The sequence below is a fragment of the Myotis brandtii genome, unplaced genomic scaffold (genome assembly GCF_000412655.1).
Source record: "Myotis brandtii unplaced genomic scaffold, ASM41265v1 scaffold236, whole genome shotgun sequence".
NCBI lineage: Eukaryota > Metazoa > Chordata > Mammalia > Chiroptera > Vespertilionidae > Myotis > Myotis brandtii.
Genome location: NW_005358901.1, coordinates 1,293,459 through 1,304,672, shown reverse-complemented (window position 1 = coordinate 1,304,672; position 11,214 = coordinate 1,293,459). Strand labels below are relative to the sequence as shown.

The 11,214-nt window shown below is 56.0% G+C and overlaps 1 protein-coding gene across 1 annotated transcript in view; it reads right to left on the bottom strand.

The window, feature by feature from the left end:
• Nucleotides 1-11,214, bottom strand: part of ABCA7 (ATP-binding cassette, sub-family A (ABC1), member 7) — a 23,148-nt gene that overhangs the window by 2,149 nt on the left and 9,785 nt on the right. Inside the window, exons 19-42 of the mRNA XM_014540101.1 lie at nucleotides 10,826-10,957; nucleotides 10,587-10,726; nucleotides 10,221-10,358; nucleotides 8,834-9,018; nucleotides 8,671-8,743; nucleotides 8,145-8,347; nucleotides 7,885-7,945; nucleotides 7,616-7,720; nucleotides 7,376-7,530; nucleotides 7,062-7,186; nucleotides 6,884-6,982; nucleotides 6,411-6,698; nucleotides 6,176-6,208; nucleotides 5,677-5,854; nucleotides 5,421-5,590; nucleotides 4,971-5,148; nucleotides 4,626-4,741; nucleotides 4,180-4,324; nucleotides 3,970-4,093; nucleotides 3,487-3,616; nucleotides 3,294-3,414; nucleotides 3,157-3,219; nucleotides 2,255-2,361; nucleotides 1,927-2,068 (exon numbers count right to left, since the gene is read on the bottom strand). Of these exons, the coding sequence (XP_014395587.1) occupies nucleotides 1,927-2,068; nucleotides 2,255-2,361; nucleotides 3,157-3,219; nucleotides 3,294-3,414; nucleotides 3,487-3,616; nucleotides 3,970-4,093; nucleotides 4,180-4,324; nucleotides 4,626-4,741; nucleotides 4,971-5,148; nucleotides 5,421-5,590; nucleotides 5,677-5,854; nucleotides 6,176-6,208; nucleotides 6,411-6,698; nucleotides 6,884-6,982; nucleotides 7,062-7,186; nucleotides 7,376-7,530; nucleotides 7,616-7,720; nucleotides 7,885-7,945; nucleotides 8,145-8,347; nucleotides 8,671-8,743; nucleotides 8,834-9,018; nucleotides 10,221-10,358; nucleotides 10,587-10,726; nucleotides 10,826-10,957 (3,211 nt within the window). The remainder of the gene's footprint in view (nucleotides 1-1,926; nucleotides 2,069-2,254; nucleotides 2,362-3,156; nucleotides 3,220-3,293; nucleotides 3,415-3,486; nucleotides 3,617-3,969; nucleotides 4,094-4,179; nucleotides 4,325-4,625; nucleotides 4,742-4,970; nucleotides 5,149-5,420; nucleotides 5,591-5,676; nucleotides 5,855-6,175; nucleotides 6,209-6,410; nucleotides 6,699-6,883; nucleotides 6,983-7,061; nucleotides 7,187-7,375; nucleotides 7,531-7,615; nucleotides 7,721-7,884; nucleotides 7,946-8,144; nucleotides 8,348-8,670; nucleotides 8,744-8,833; nucleotides 9,019-10,220; nucleotides 10,359-10,586; nucleotides 10,727-10,825; nucleotides 10,958-11,214) is intronic.

Below are 11,214 nucleotides of genomic sequence, written 5' to 3'. Positions count from 1 at the left end.
GGACCCAAGAGAGCAGGGGGGCCAGAGTGAGCCAGGAGGGCTACAGTGAACTGGGGGGGAGGGGCAGATGAACAGGGGGGCCAGAATGAGGGTGGGGCCAAAGTTAACAGGAGGATCAGCGTGAGCAAGGTAACCAGCGTGAGTGGGGGACCAATGTAAGGAGGGGACCAGAGTGAATGAGGGGGAACCAGAGTGAGCAGGGGGGCCAGAGTTAACGTGGGCAAGGGAGCCAGAGTGGTGGGTCCGTGTGAGCCGGGGGGATCGCGTGTATGTGGCAGGGATCAGAGTGAGTGGGGGGACCAGAGAGAACAGGGGACAAGACTGAGTAGATGGGGCCCTACCCAGGTAGCTTAGTTCGTTAGAGCATCGTCCCAATAAACCACGGTTGTGGGTTCAATGCCCGGTCTGGGTACACATAAGAATCAACCAATGAGTTGGTAGAGAAAATCGGTAAATCCAACCAATGAGTTGGTAGAAAATCGGTAAATCCATCCACCGATTTTTGGAATGTCTCTAGCTGGGTACATTTTTTCTTCTCTTCATGTAGTTACAGAGGTACCTAGTTTATAGCTGGTATATGGTGCGCTGCTTGCTGGAAAGTTTAGTTTGGGCTCAGTTTGCTGGGGGTTGGATGAAGAGTGCTAAAACTACCTTTCTCATAAAACACTAGCCGGTGTTCAGTGGTTAGATCGTTGGCCTGAAGACTGAAGGGTCGCTGGTTCAATTCTGGTCAAGGGCACGTATCTCAGGATTTTAGGCTTGATCCCCAGCCAGGAAGCAACCAATTAATCTCTCTCTCTCTCTCTCTGTATCTCCCCCTCCCTTCCACTCTCTCTAAAAATCATTGAAAAAAATATACTCAGGTGAGGAATGACAAAAAAAAGAACAACTCACAAAACACTGTGGCATCGACAGGCAAAGGCAGATAAGGGGGAGGAAGGAACCGTCACTCTCGTACTTCAGAGAAGTGTGCTGCACCAAGCACATGGGAAAATGTCATTCTTCAGGGGGGAGGTGTGTTAGCAGGTGGATTCATTCTTGCCGGGTATTCATTCCTTCATGTACGCATCTGACAGGTATTTTTCGATTGCCTACTGTGTACGTATTACTGTACCCTACGATCCCAGATTTCATACTCAACAAGTTCTGGATTCAAATATTAATAAAATAGACTTTCTCCTCTTAAATAAAAAAGAATCAACTAATGAGTACATAAATAAGTAGAATAACAAACCAATGTTTCTCTAAAATAAATTTTGAAAAAAGTGAGCAGTGAGAATGGGGGAAACCATGTAAGGAGGGGACCAGAATGAGTATGGGGGGACAGGACGAGAGTGAATGGGTAGGGGGATGTCCAGCGTGAGCGTTGGGGGCCTTTGGTGGATCAGAGTGAATGTTGGATGACCCAAGTGAGGGTGGGACCAGGTGGGGGAAGCACAGTGAATGGGTGGAACCTCCTCAGGGCGGGACCAGAGAGAGGATAGGAATGGAGGGGCTAGGGCGAGAGTGGGGTAAAGGTCAATAAAGGGGGCAGGACCAGAATGAGAACAGGGTGGGAATGACACGTGGGTTGGGGCCACAGTGAATGAAAGATGGGACCCGACCCAGGGGCAGAAAGGCTCAAAGTCCTCAGTCAGAGGTGGAGTCACGGAGAGAGTGGAGACAGCCACAGACAGAAGAGAAGGGGCAGGTTCTGAGCAGCGGAGGGGGGCATCCCAGAGCAGGGAGGTGGCAGATGCAGCTTGGCTGACAGTAGAAAGCACAGTAGAAAAGCAAAAAGAAAGAAAGAAAGACGGTAGACCCACACGGATGTAGGAGCTGGGGGAGGAGAGAGAGGGCCAGTGGACCTGGGCTCCAGGCACGGCCAAGCAGAGCCAGTGTGGGCAGGGATCCAGAGGTCCCAGTAGAATAAGGGGCAGCGGTCACCTGGCCAATCTTGGCCTCGGGGATACCACGCAGGCGTGCAAACAGCTCCACGTGCTCCCGGCCTGTCAGCAGCTCAAAGATGGCATCCGACTGAGGACAGTAGCCCGTGCGACAGAGCGCTGCGGCTGGTTCCTGAGTCACGCTGAGGATAGAGGACAAGGGGCTCAGGGAACTGGCTAGGCCCCAGCCATGCTGGGGCAAACAGGGGTCTCATTCACCACCCAAGACCACTCTGTTAAGGGACCAGGGTGTCTCCGGGCCCACCCTGTCCATGTTTGGGGGTGTGGAGGCTCACAGCCTGCCCCACCCCTACCCAGAAGCCCCTTACCTGTGGCCTGCCAGTATGACCTCGCCCCTGCTGGGCAGTATGTCCCCAGTCACCATGCGAAATGTGGTTGTCTTCCCTGCTCCATTCACGCCCAGCAGCCCAAAACACTGCAATGGCACCCACGGAGGGAGTTCGACAAGGCCTCATTTCCCTGTGTCCCAGCACTTGTGATTCTGGGTGGATTTCTAAGTTTCTGTGTGTTGGGCTGTGAGCAAGGGAAACTCCTGGGTGTGTGGGGAGGCAGAAGGCATTTGCTTAGCAAACAAGGGTTGTTGGCACATGGGATGTGTTTAATCAATCCTGGAGCACAGTAGGTATCCTACAGCAATTGCTCCATTCATAGAGGGCACAAGATTTCCAAATATTTCCTGCCATATGGGGAGTACTCAGGCTGGGTGCACAGTCAGCCCAAGGCGGAGAGGTTGGCTAGCACACAGTAATTACTTCATAACGGTTCCCGGCACATGTGTGGACACCCGATAGGTGCTCAATAATGAATATGCTTGTCCTCAGTAGGGGCTTACTAATACCTTATTGCACACAGGAGGGTTCAATAAATGTAAGCATGCAGTAGGAGCTTAATGAGAGTTTGTTGGCTCAAAATAGGAGCTCAAGTGTTGAGCTCAATAGGTAGGTATTCAATAAAGGGCAGTGGGGCCCAGCCAGTGTGGCTCAGTGGTTGAGCATCGACTATGAACCAGAAGGTCACGGTTTCATTCCCGGTCGGGGCACATGCCCCGGTTTCGGGCTCAATCCTCAGTAGGGGGCATTCAGCAGGCAGTCAATCACTGATGTTTCTCTCTCTCTCCTTTCCTCTCTGAAATCAATCAATCAATGGCAGTGGGTGCACAGTAGGGCAATCTCTCACTGCACCTGCACCAGGACCTCTATTCTGGACTCACCTCACCGGGGGGGATCCCCAAGCATAGACGGTCGACAGCCGGTATCTTCTGCCAGGGGTACACCTGGAAGAAGTGCAGGACCCTGAGAAATGTGAGTGGGCCAATGGGAGCCCCCCCACCTAGCACTCTGCACCCACCTTGGTTAGGTCCCGCAGCACCAACACGTCGCCCTGGGTGGCCCCTTCAACCACCCGCTCCCGCTCCCGAGCCACATCCTCATCCTCCTTTCCCAGTGGAAGCAGTGGTCTCAGCTTGGGTCTGGGAACAGAGACATCAGTGGGCCCAAAGCTGGACCCCAGCCCCTGCCACCCTTCCCTGGTCCCCACTGACTGTGGCAGGAGGAGGGTGCGGTGCTGCAGCAAAAGTGTAAAGAGGAGGAAGAGGGGCCCCTGCACCGCCATGGCCAAGAGGTTCTTGCCAACTACCTCCCAGCGCAGGGGCGACTGGAACCGCCCGTCTCCTGTGGGAAGAGGAAGGAGAGACTGGGTCCTTGGAGGGGCTTGGCTTCTGAGCCCCTTTTCATCTAAGTCGCCTTCAGTTCTTAAGGGATCAGAAACTGGTTAGGCCACTCAACTGGGGTCTAATTGTTATAGAAAACAATGATATCACCACCTCCCTTATTTAGGGCTTTAGACTTCTTGTGATATAACCCAAGATGGAATTAGCTTTTGTGGCTGCTTTTCTGAATCTCTAACTTGAGCCAAACCTGGGGCCACCTCAGCCCTCCGGTTCTCTTCCTGGGGTCTGCTGTTTATCCTTACCCTGTATAACTGATTCTTGGCTGACACTCCCCACCTGGAGAAAAGTTCTCACCTAAGCGCTCAAAGGCATCAGCCATGGCCTGATTCCTCACCATATCGATGAGCCCCCGACCCAAGCAGAAGTGGGGGAAGATAAGGAAAACCTGTTTCAGGATCCGGCTCACATTCTGCAGTTTCTGCTCAGGGGCAGGAAGGAGGAGGTGGGTCAGAGGCCAAGGCCCCAGCCCCACCCCAGCCTGAGGCCTAGCCTGCAGAGTCCCACCTGATCAGAGAAGAGCTCAAGCACAAAGGTGGCCATGCTGCCATTGATGCCAATAAATAGGTTGATGCAGGTGAGCACCACGTAGGCCGTGCTGGGCACAGAGAAGAAGAAGGAGGCTGGGTACATGAGTGGTGTGATCGACCAGCTGCAGGGAAGCAACAGGAGTTGCCTGGTAACCACACAGATGGGGGCTGAGTAGCCCTGAGAGGAATACATATCTTCCCTCCCATAGTCTGCATTGTAGACCTATATTAATATGAGTTAGGACAAGATGAGCTTTTAAGGCCACCCTGACACCCCACTGAATTAGATCTCACTTGGAGTTACCTCAGACCCCATATTCTTTCTTCTCCTGGGGAGCTACTGCAGAGTCCCATTTCCCTCAACAGTATTGGGGAAGGGAGTGTGGTCAGTAAGAACAGGCCCTGAGGGTCTGGGGGCCTCACCCATATAGTATTAGCAATAGCAGGAGGGCAGGCAGGTTGGCAGGGGACACATATGCCTTCCGCTGAAAGGCCAGAAATATGAGCACCACGATGATTGCTGGCACCAAGTAGTTACACTGCATAGGAGACGGCAGTTACCCCATCAGTGTGCAGGGTTGGGAGCTGCCATCCTTAGCCCTGTCACCCACCCTAACCTCTCTGCATTCTAGGTATCAGGACATGAAGTCCCACAATCCCCAAAACTTCACCCCAGCCATCCTGGACAAGTCCCTGCCCAGAGGGGCCAGAAGGGGCGATGGAGAATAGCAGCAGCTGGGCCCCCACCCCTCTGGGGAGTCCCCGCACCATGTCCCAGAGAAAGTTGCCAAGCCAGTAAAGAGTGGGGGATAGGCCCCCCATGAACTGCAGGTGTTTGGCTCGGGTGACACGCTCCTCAATGAGGACAAGGATGAAGCTGGCCGGGATGAAGGACATGGCGAAGACCACGCAGATGGAGACAAGCACGTCCACTGAGGAGGCCATCCTGGGGGCAGGGGCACATGAGCTGCTCAGGGCAGAGCTGCATTCCACTGATGGAACCAAGATCCACAGGGCTGGTTCAAGCCATTTTGGGATGAGGATGGCTGGGTCATTTGGCAGGGAGAGGTTTCACAAGTCTCCAGTAAGATAAGGGTTTGTGTGATGAGTACACATAGGCCACTGGGGGAGACTTGAGCCCCTCCTGAACCCCTCCCATCACCCAAAATTAACAGGGAAACTGAGGCGGGAGAGAATATGCAGGGCAGAAAGACTCACAGGTTGGCCTTAGATAGCTGCTCCTTAGTGAGGTTCAGGGGGTGGTTGAGTGTGGTGATACTGTGAGCATGGCGGGTGGGGCCTGGTGGCAGGCGGGCATGTAGGAGTGCATTGTGGGCTCGGTTGACAAAGGCCACCATGGCATGCCAGCCCTTGTTGTTGAACCAGATCTAAGATGGGGTCAGGGCCGAGGGTTAAGGGTGATAAAGTCAGCCCTGCCCCCACTAGCCACCTGTCCACTACCCCCAGTTCCCACCTTGAGGCTGTGCTGAGCGTCCAGGCCATGAGTCCATGCTATGAGGTTGTTCAGGAAGCGGTCGAGGGCCCCACCAGGTTGGGGGCTCAGCAGCACACGCAGCAACTCCAGTGAGCGCCCCACCTCACGCCCTGAGGATAGGCCCACATCTGGGGCCCCCAAGGAGATGCCCCCATACCTATGGGACATCGGGGGCAGGGAGGGGCGGCTGAGGGCCAGCAAGAATGGAATGGGAGAGCCCACGAGTGGAACGACACAGGGATGTAGGAAGGGAACCCAAGGCAGAGGCCCCTCCTCACCTGACCTCATCCACCCATTTCTTAGTCTTCAGGCTGAGAGAGAGACAGACAAAAAGACAGAGATGTGAGTGAGATATACCTATGGGACATCGGGGGCAGGGAGGGGCGGCTGAGGGCCAGCAAGAATGGAATGGGAGAGCCCACGAGTGGAACGACACAGGGATGTAGGAAGGGAACCCAAGGCAGAGGCCCCTCCTCACCTGACCTCATCCACCCATTTCTTAGTCTTCAGGCTGAGAGAGAGACAGACAAAAAGACAGAGATGTGAGACAGAGTGCAAGATGCTGGAGGGTCTGGTGAGACAGCGAACAGGGGGTTGGGCAGGGAGGGCACTTAAGCCCAGGCATCCACCCTGACCTCCCTGTGGACCAGACCACCTCCTCGACCTGAGGACCCACACCACAGCCAGGCACACCAAGTCCTCCTGCTGCTCACCCCTGGTGCACTAGGCGTGGGTAGGTCTTGACCAGAAAGTCAGACAGGTTCCGGCCCGTCAGGTTCTGCACAATTTCGCCCGAGTCGGTCAGAGCCTGAGGTGGTGGGGGGCCACCGGCTGCAGCTGGGCAGTAGGGAAGCAGGTGGCGGGTGCCAGACTGGCTGCACTGGCAGGCAGGGGATGGAAACTCCGGGGTCCAGTTGCCACTGGCCAAGACCTCCGCCACTTCTGTGGGAATCTTGGGCACTGAGAACCAGCAGACGGTGGGCTGCGTACACTTGGGGGGCCTGTGGAATGGGGCAGAACTGTGGGCATGCAGCTTCCAGGGGGGGCCGGAACATGGAGGCTCCCAGGTCCCAAGCAGGCATAGAGGGTGCCTGCTTGGGACCTGGGCACCCCCAGGCCCACTGGCCAGAGCCCAGATAGGGAAGCCACAGCTAGAAAAGAGCTAGGTCCAGGCTGAGGAACTCACCTTTGGGAGCTGTTATGCAAGTAGGGGTTCTCCAATCCTGCCTCCTCCAGCAGTGCCTCTAGCAGGCGGGCACCCTCGGGGCTCCCTGGAGCATCCTCACTGTGGGGGGTGCGGGGTCAGGGCTGTGTCCATGGGTCCCTGGTCCTCCCACCACCCGCTCCCTCTTCTCTGCACCAACCTGAAGAAGGATACCTGGGCACCATACATGCTGGGACTGAGCTGCAGAGCTGGGTAGTACTGGAAAGGCGGCACGATGAGGCTGAACATCAAAGCCAGGGCCACAAACAGGGCAGGCAGCAGGATCTGAAGGACCGGCCATTAGCTGCCCTCCCCACCTACCCGCCAGTCTCGCCACACCTTTTCCTGCTCCCACTCTACAACCATCCGTGGCTCCCCAGTGCTTTCAATAAAGGTGTGCAGGGCAGGGGATATGCCTGGGGTTAGGCAGTTGAATTAGGCCGAGTATCCTCCCTAGTGTCCATCCCCCTTCACCTGTGAGAACAGACCACGGCGGCTACGGGAGGCAAGCAGAAAGCGCTTGAGAAGCAGGGCTCGGAGCTGCTGGCGGGTCAGTGTCCAGCCCTGTACCCGGCCCACGATGTCCGGCCCAGAGACCTGCAGGGCCTGTGTCTCTGGGGCAGAGCCAGCTGTGGGGGATGGGAGGGTCAAGTGTTCATGCTATGGGGACTGGGAGAGGCCATGGTGCCACAGGGTCAGGGTGGGGCAACTCACCCAGGTCCCTATCCTCCAGGGCTGACTCCTCTGGCAGAATCCTGAGCCCCTGGGTCACCTTTGGTTGAGTAATGCCTACACGGGGGTGTTGTCTGTGGCGACCATCTGTGGGACCACCAGGGCACCAGGTCAGGGGGCACAGATGAAGGGGATCAGGAGTCAGAGATGGAGGTCAGGGTTATGCCTTGGGCCAGACTCAGCCCGGAATTGGGACTTGGTATAAAGTGAGGTCCAACCCTGGACCAGTGTTAGGGGTCTAGGACAGAGACCTGCAGCCGCTCCCTCTGGGTCTGTGTTCACAGCACCGTCTTCTACCACCTTCAGGAAGATCTGGGGAGACAGAATAGGGGGCTCAAAGCCTGAAGACCCGCAGGAGGGAGCCAGGGACTCAATCCCCTCCCATCCTCAGTTTCTCCAAGGGACTCCAAGTCTCCAGGCACCCACCAGGGCCCTGCCTCCTCCCTGGAGCGCTGGCTGTAGATAAACAGACTCCTCCTCATTCCAGGCAGCCCTCCCCCAGCAGCCGCACCTCCTCGAGGCTGGTGTCAGAGATCCCATAGCCGGCCAGCCCCAGCTCCCCCAGTCGCTGGTCCAGCTCACGGAAGAGCTTGGCGAAGCTGCCATCCAGGGCACCCTCGTAGGGCAGCACCAGCAGCAGCTCGTGCGATAGGTCCTCGACCACCTGTGCCCCGGGCACCTGGTGCTGAACCACTGCCAGCAGGCGGGGTGTACCTGGGTGAGCAGGGGTGCGTATCAGGGCCCCTGGCTCCCGCCTCACCCCTCTCATCCCAGCCTCCCTGGGGAAGGGACTTGGGTGACTCACAAGGGACTGAGCCTGTGGACAGAGGAGGTCAGGGTTTAGCACCCGAGGGCAGGATTGGATCTGGGATCAGAGCTGGAGTGCACCCAAGCTCAGAGGTCAGAGGTCAGAGGTAGGTTTCTGGGCTCAGCCCAGGGTCAGGGGTCCCGTCTGGGGTCATAAAGCCCTGTTGCCCTGAACCAAGCCACTGCCACCCACCGGCCCCTCCCTCTGGTTCTCCTACCCCAGCCCTCACCAGCCCTGCTGCCACGGCTGCCCAGCTCCCTCTCCTGCGTGGCATCCACGCTGTCCTTCAAGTCAGTGTCACCCTGCTGGCAGAGGGGCACCAATTGACATGGCCTTTGGGGCTGGATAGAGCCATCAGGGGTTGGGGGTCGAAGGTCACCCCCAGCCCTTACCTTTGTGCTGGTGGCCAGGGACTGGGGACACTTTGCCAGCCTCAGGTAGTAGCCAGATCCCAAGCGACGGCGCAGGAAGAGAGGGGAGCCACAGCAGAGTAAGCGGCCACCTGCCACCACTGCTATCCGGTCGCCCAGTAGCTCCGCCTCATCCAGGTGGTGGGTAGAAAGGATCAGTGTGCGACCTGGGCACAGGGACCCAACAGACATGTACATCAGGTCATCCGGTCTTTGCCTGTGTTGTAGCCTCTGACAAGAATTGCCTGTCCCATGTGGCAAACTCCTACTCATCTCTCAAAACCCATCCCTGTCCGCCAGCAAGGCTCAGTGGTTGAGCGTCGACCTATGAACCAATTCCCGATCAGGGTACATGCTGGGTTGTGGGCTCGATCCCCAGTGTGGGGCATGTAGAAGGCAGCGGATCAACGATTCTCTCTCATTACTGATGTTTCTATCTCTCTCGTCCTCTCCCTTCCTCTCTCTAAAAGCATTAATAAAAACATTTAAAAACAAAACAAATAAACAAAAAACTACATCCCTAACACTTCCTCCTGAGAAGCCTTTTCTCCTTGTCAGAAACCTTTTTTTAAAAAAATTATATTTTTATTGATTTCAGAGAAGAAGGGAGAGGGAGAGAGAGATTGAAACATCAATGATGAGAATCATTGATCAGCTGCCTGCGCACCCCTACTGGGGATCAAGCCCGAAACCCAGGCATGTGCCCTTGACCAGAATTGAACCCAGGACCCTTCAGTCCTCAGGCCGATGCTCTATCCACTGAGCCAAAGCAGCCAGGGCTTTTGTGAGACTTTTTATAAGCCTTTATTTGAGCCAAACTGAGGACATATGCCAGGGAGCTTGCCAGGGAACAAGGACTCAAATGTTCCTCTCCTGTTTTTTAGTCAAGCTAGTTTCCCAGTCGGCAGAGCCTTTGAAGATATCCAGTTAAAACTTCGCACCCTTGGCCTGGCCGGTTTGGCTCAGTGGATAGAGTGTTGACCTGGGGACTGAAAGGTCCTAGGTTCGATTCTGGTCAAGGGCACATGCCCAGGTTGCGGGCTCGATCCCCAGTGGGGGGTGTGCAGGAGGCAGCTGATCAATGACTCTCTCTCATCATTGATGTTTTTACCTCTCTCTCCCTCTCCTTTCCTCTCTGGGGTCAATAAAAGTATATTAAAAAACAAACAAACAAAAACACTTTGCACCCTTACTTATCTCTGGGGCAGACAATGAAGAAAAATGCCACTAAAAAGAAACACACCAAAAAACAAAACAAAACAAAGAACAAACAAACCACTTCAAGCGGCAACCCGCGGAGAACAACCAGAAACCTCTTCTGGCCCCTCAAGCAGAATCCCGGAGAACCTGTGCTGCCCCCAGCTTTTACCTTCCCGGTATTTCAGCAGCAGCTCCCAAATGTTGCGACGGGAAGCAGGGTCCACACCAGCTGTGGGCTCATCCAGGATAACGACTCGGGAGCCACCCACAAAAGCAATGGCCACTGAGAGCTTTCGCTGCATCCCTCCTGGGCGGGGACAAGGGCCCGGATTTCAGCGCCACCCCCCAGTCTTGAACAGGGCTGCCTCCCCTTTCCCTACCCCTTTCCTCACCCACCTTGACCTCAGCACCTGGCTTACTCTGGGTGCCCCAGATCTCCTCTGGCTGCCTACTACCCTTGGATAAAGTCCCAGCCCCCTCTCCAGCCTCATCTCCACCAACGGGACCTGGAGGCTCCTCCCCAGGCGGGGCTCACCTGAGAGGTGGCGTGTCTGTGCATGCCGCTTGGGGACAAGCCCTACATCCCGCAGCAGAAGGTCCTGCTCTGGGCCCACGGCAGCCGCACTCAGACCCTTCAGCCGACCGTAGAACCAGATGTGCTCGTCCACAGTCAGCCTGCAGCCACAGGCAGAAACAGTGGCCACCATAGCAGGCGGGGTCTTAGAGGACACCCAGCCCCTCCCTCCGTTGTACCCCAGGCCTCTCAGGACTCACATGTCAAACAGCACATTGTACTGAGGGCAGACGCCCAGGTGGGGCCGGATGGCTGCCATGCCGGACTGGACGTTATGGCCCAGGATGTAGGCGGAGCCAGCAGTGGGTGGAAAGAGGCCACTCAGGATGGACCTGGGGGTGCAGGGGTCTCAGAGCATCTGTTCCTTCAGAAGTGGAAACTGAGGCCCCCAAAGAAGGGGCACCAGCATTGATGGAGCACCTATTGCATGCCCAGGCCAAGGTGGAATTATATCTCTATTTTATAGGAGGGAAACTGAGGATCAAAGAAAATACTTGTTACCTGCCTATCACGCACCCAAAGTGGTCTGGGGGGTCACACTCCCAATGCAGAGATGGGAACCTTCTGGCCCCAGATGCCTTCACTTTAA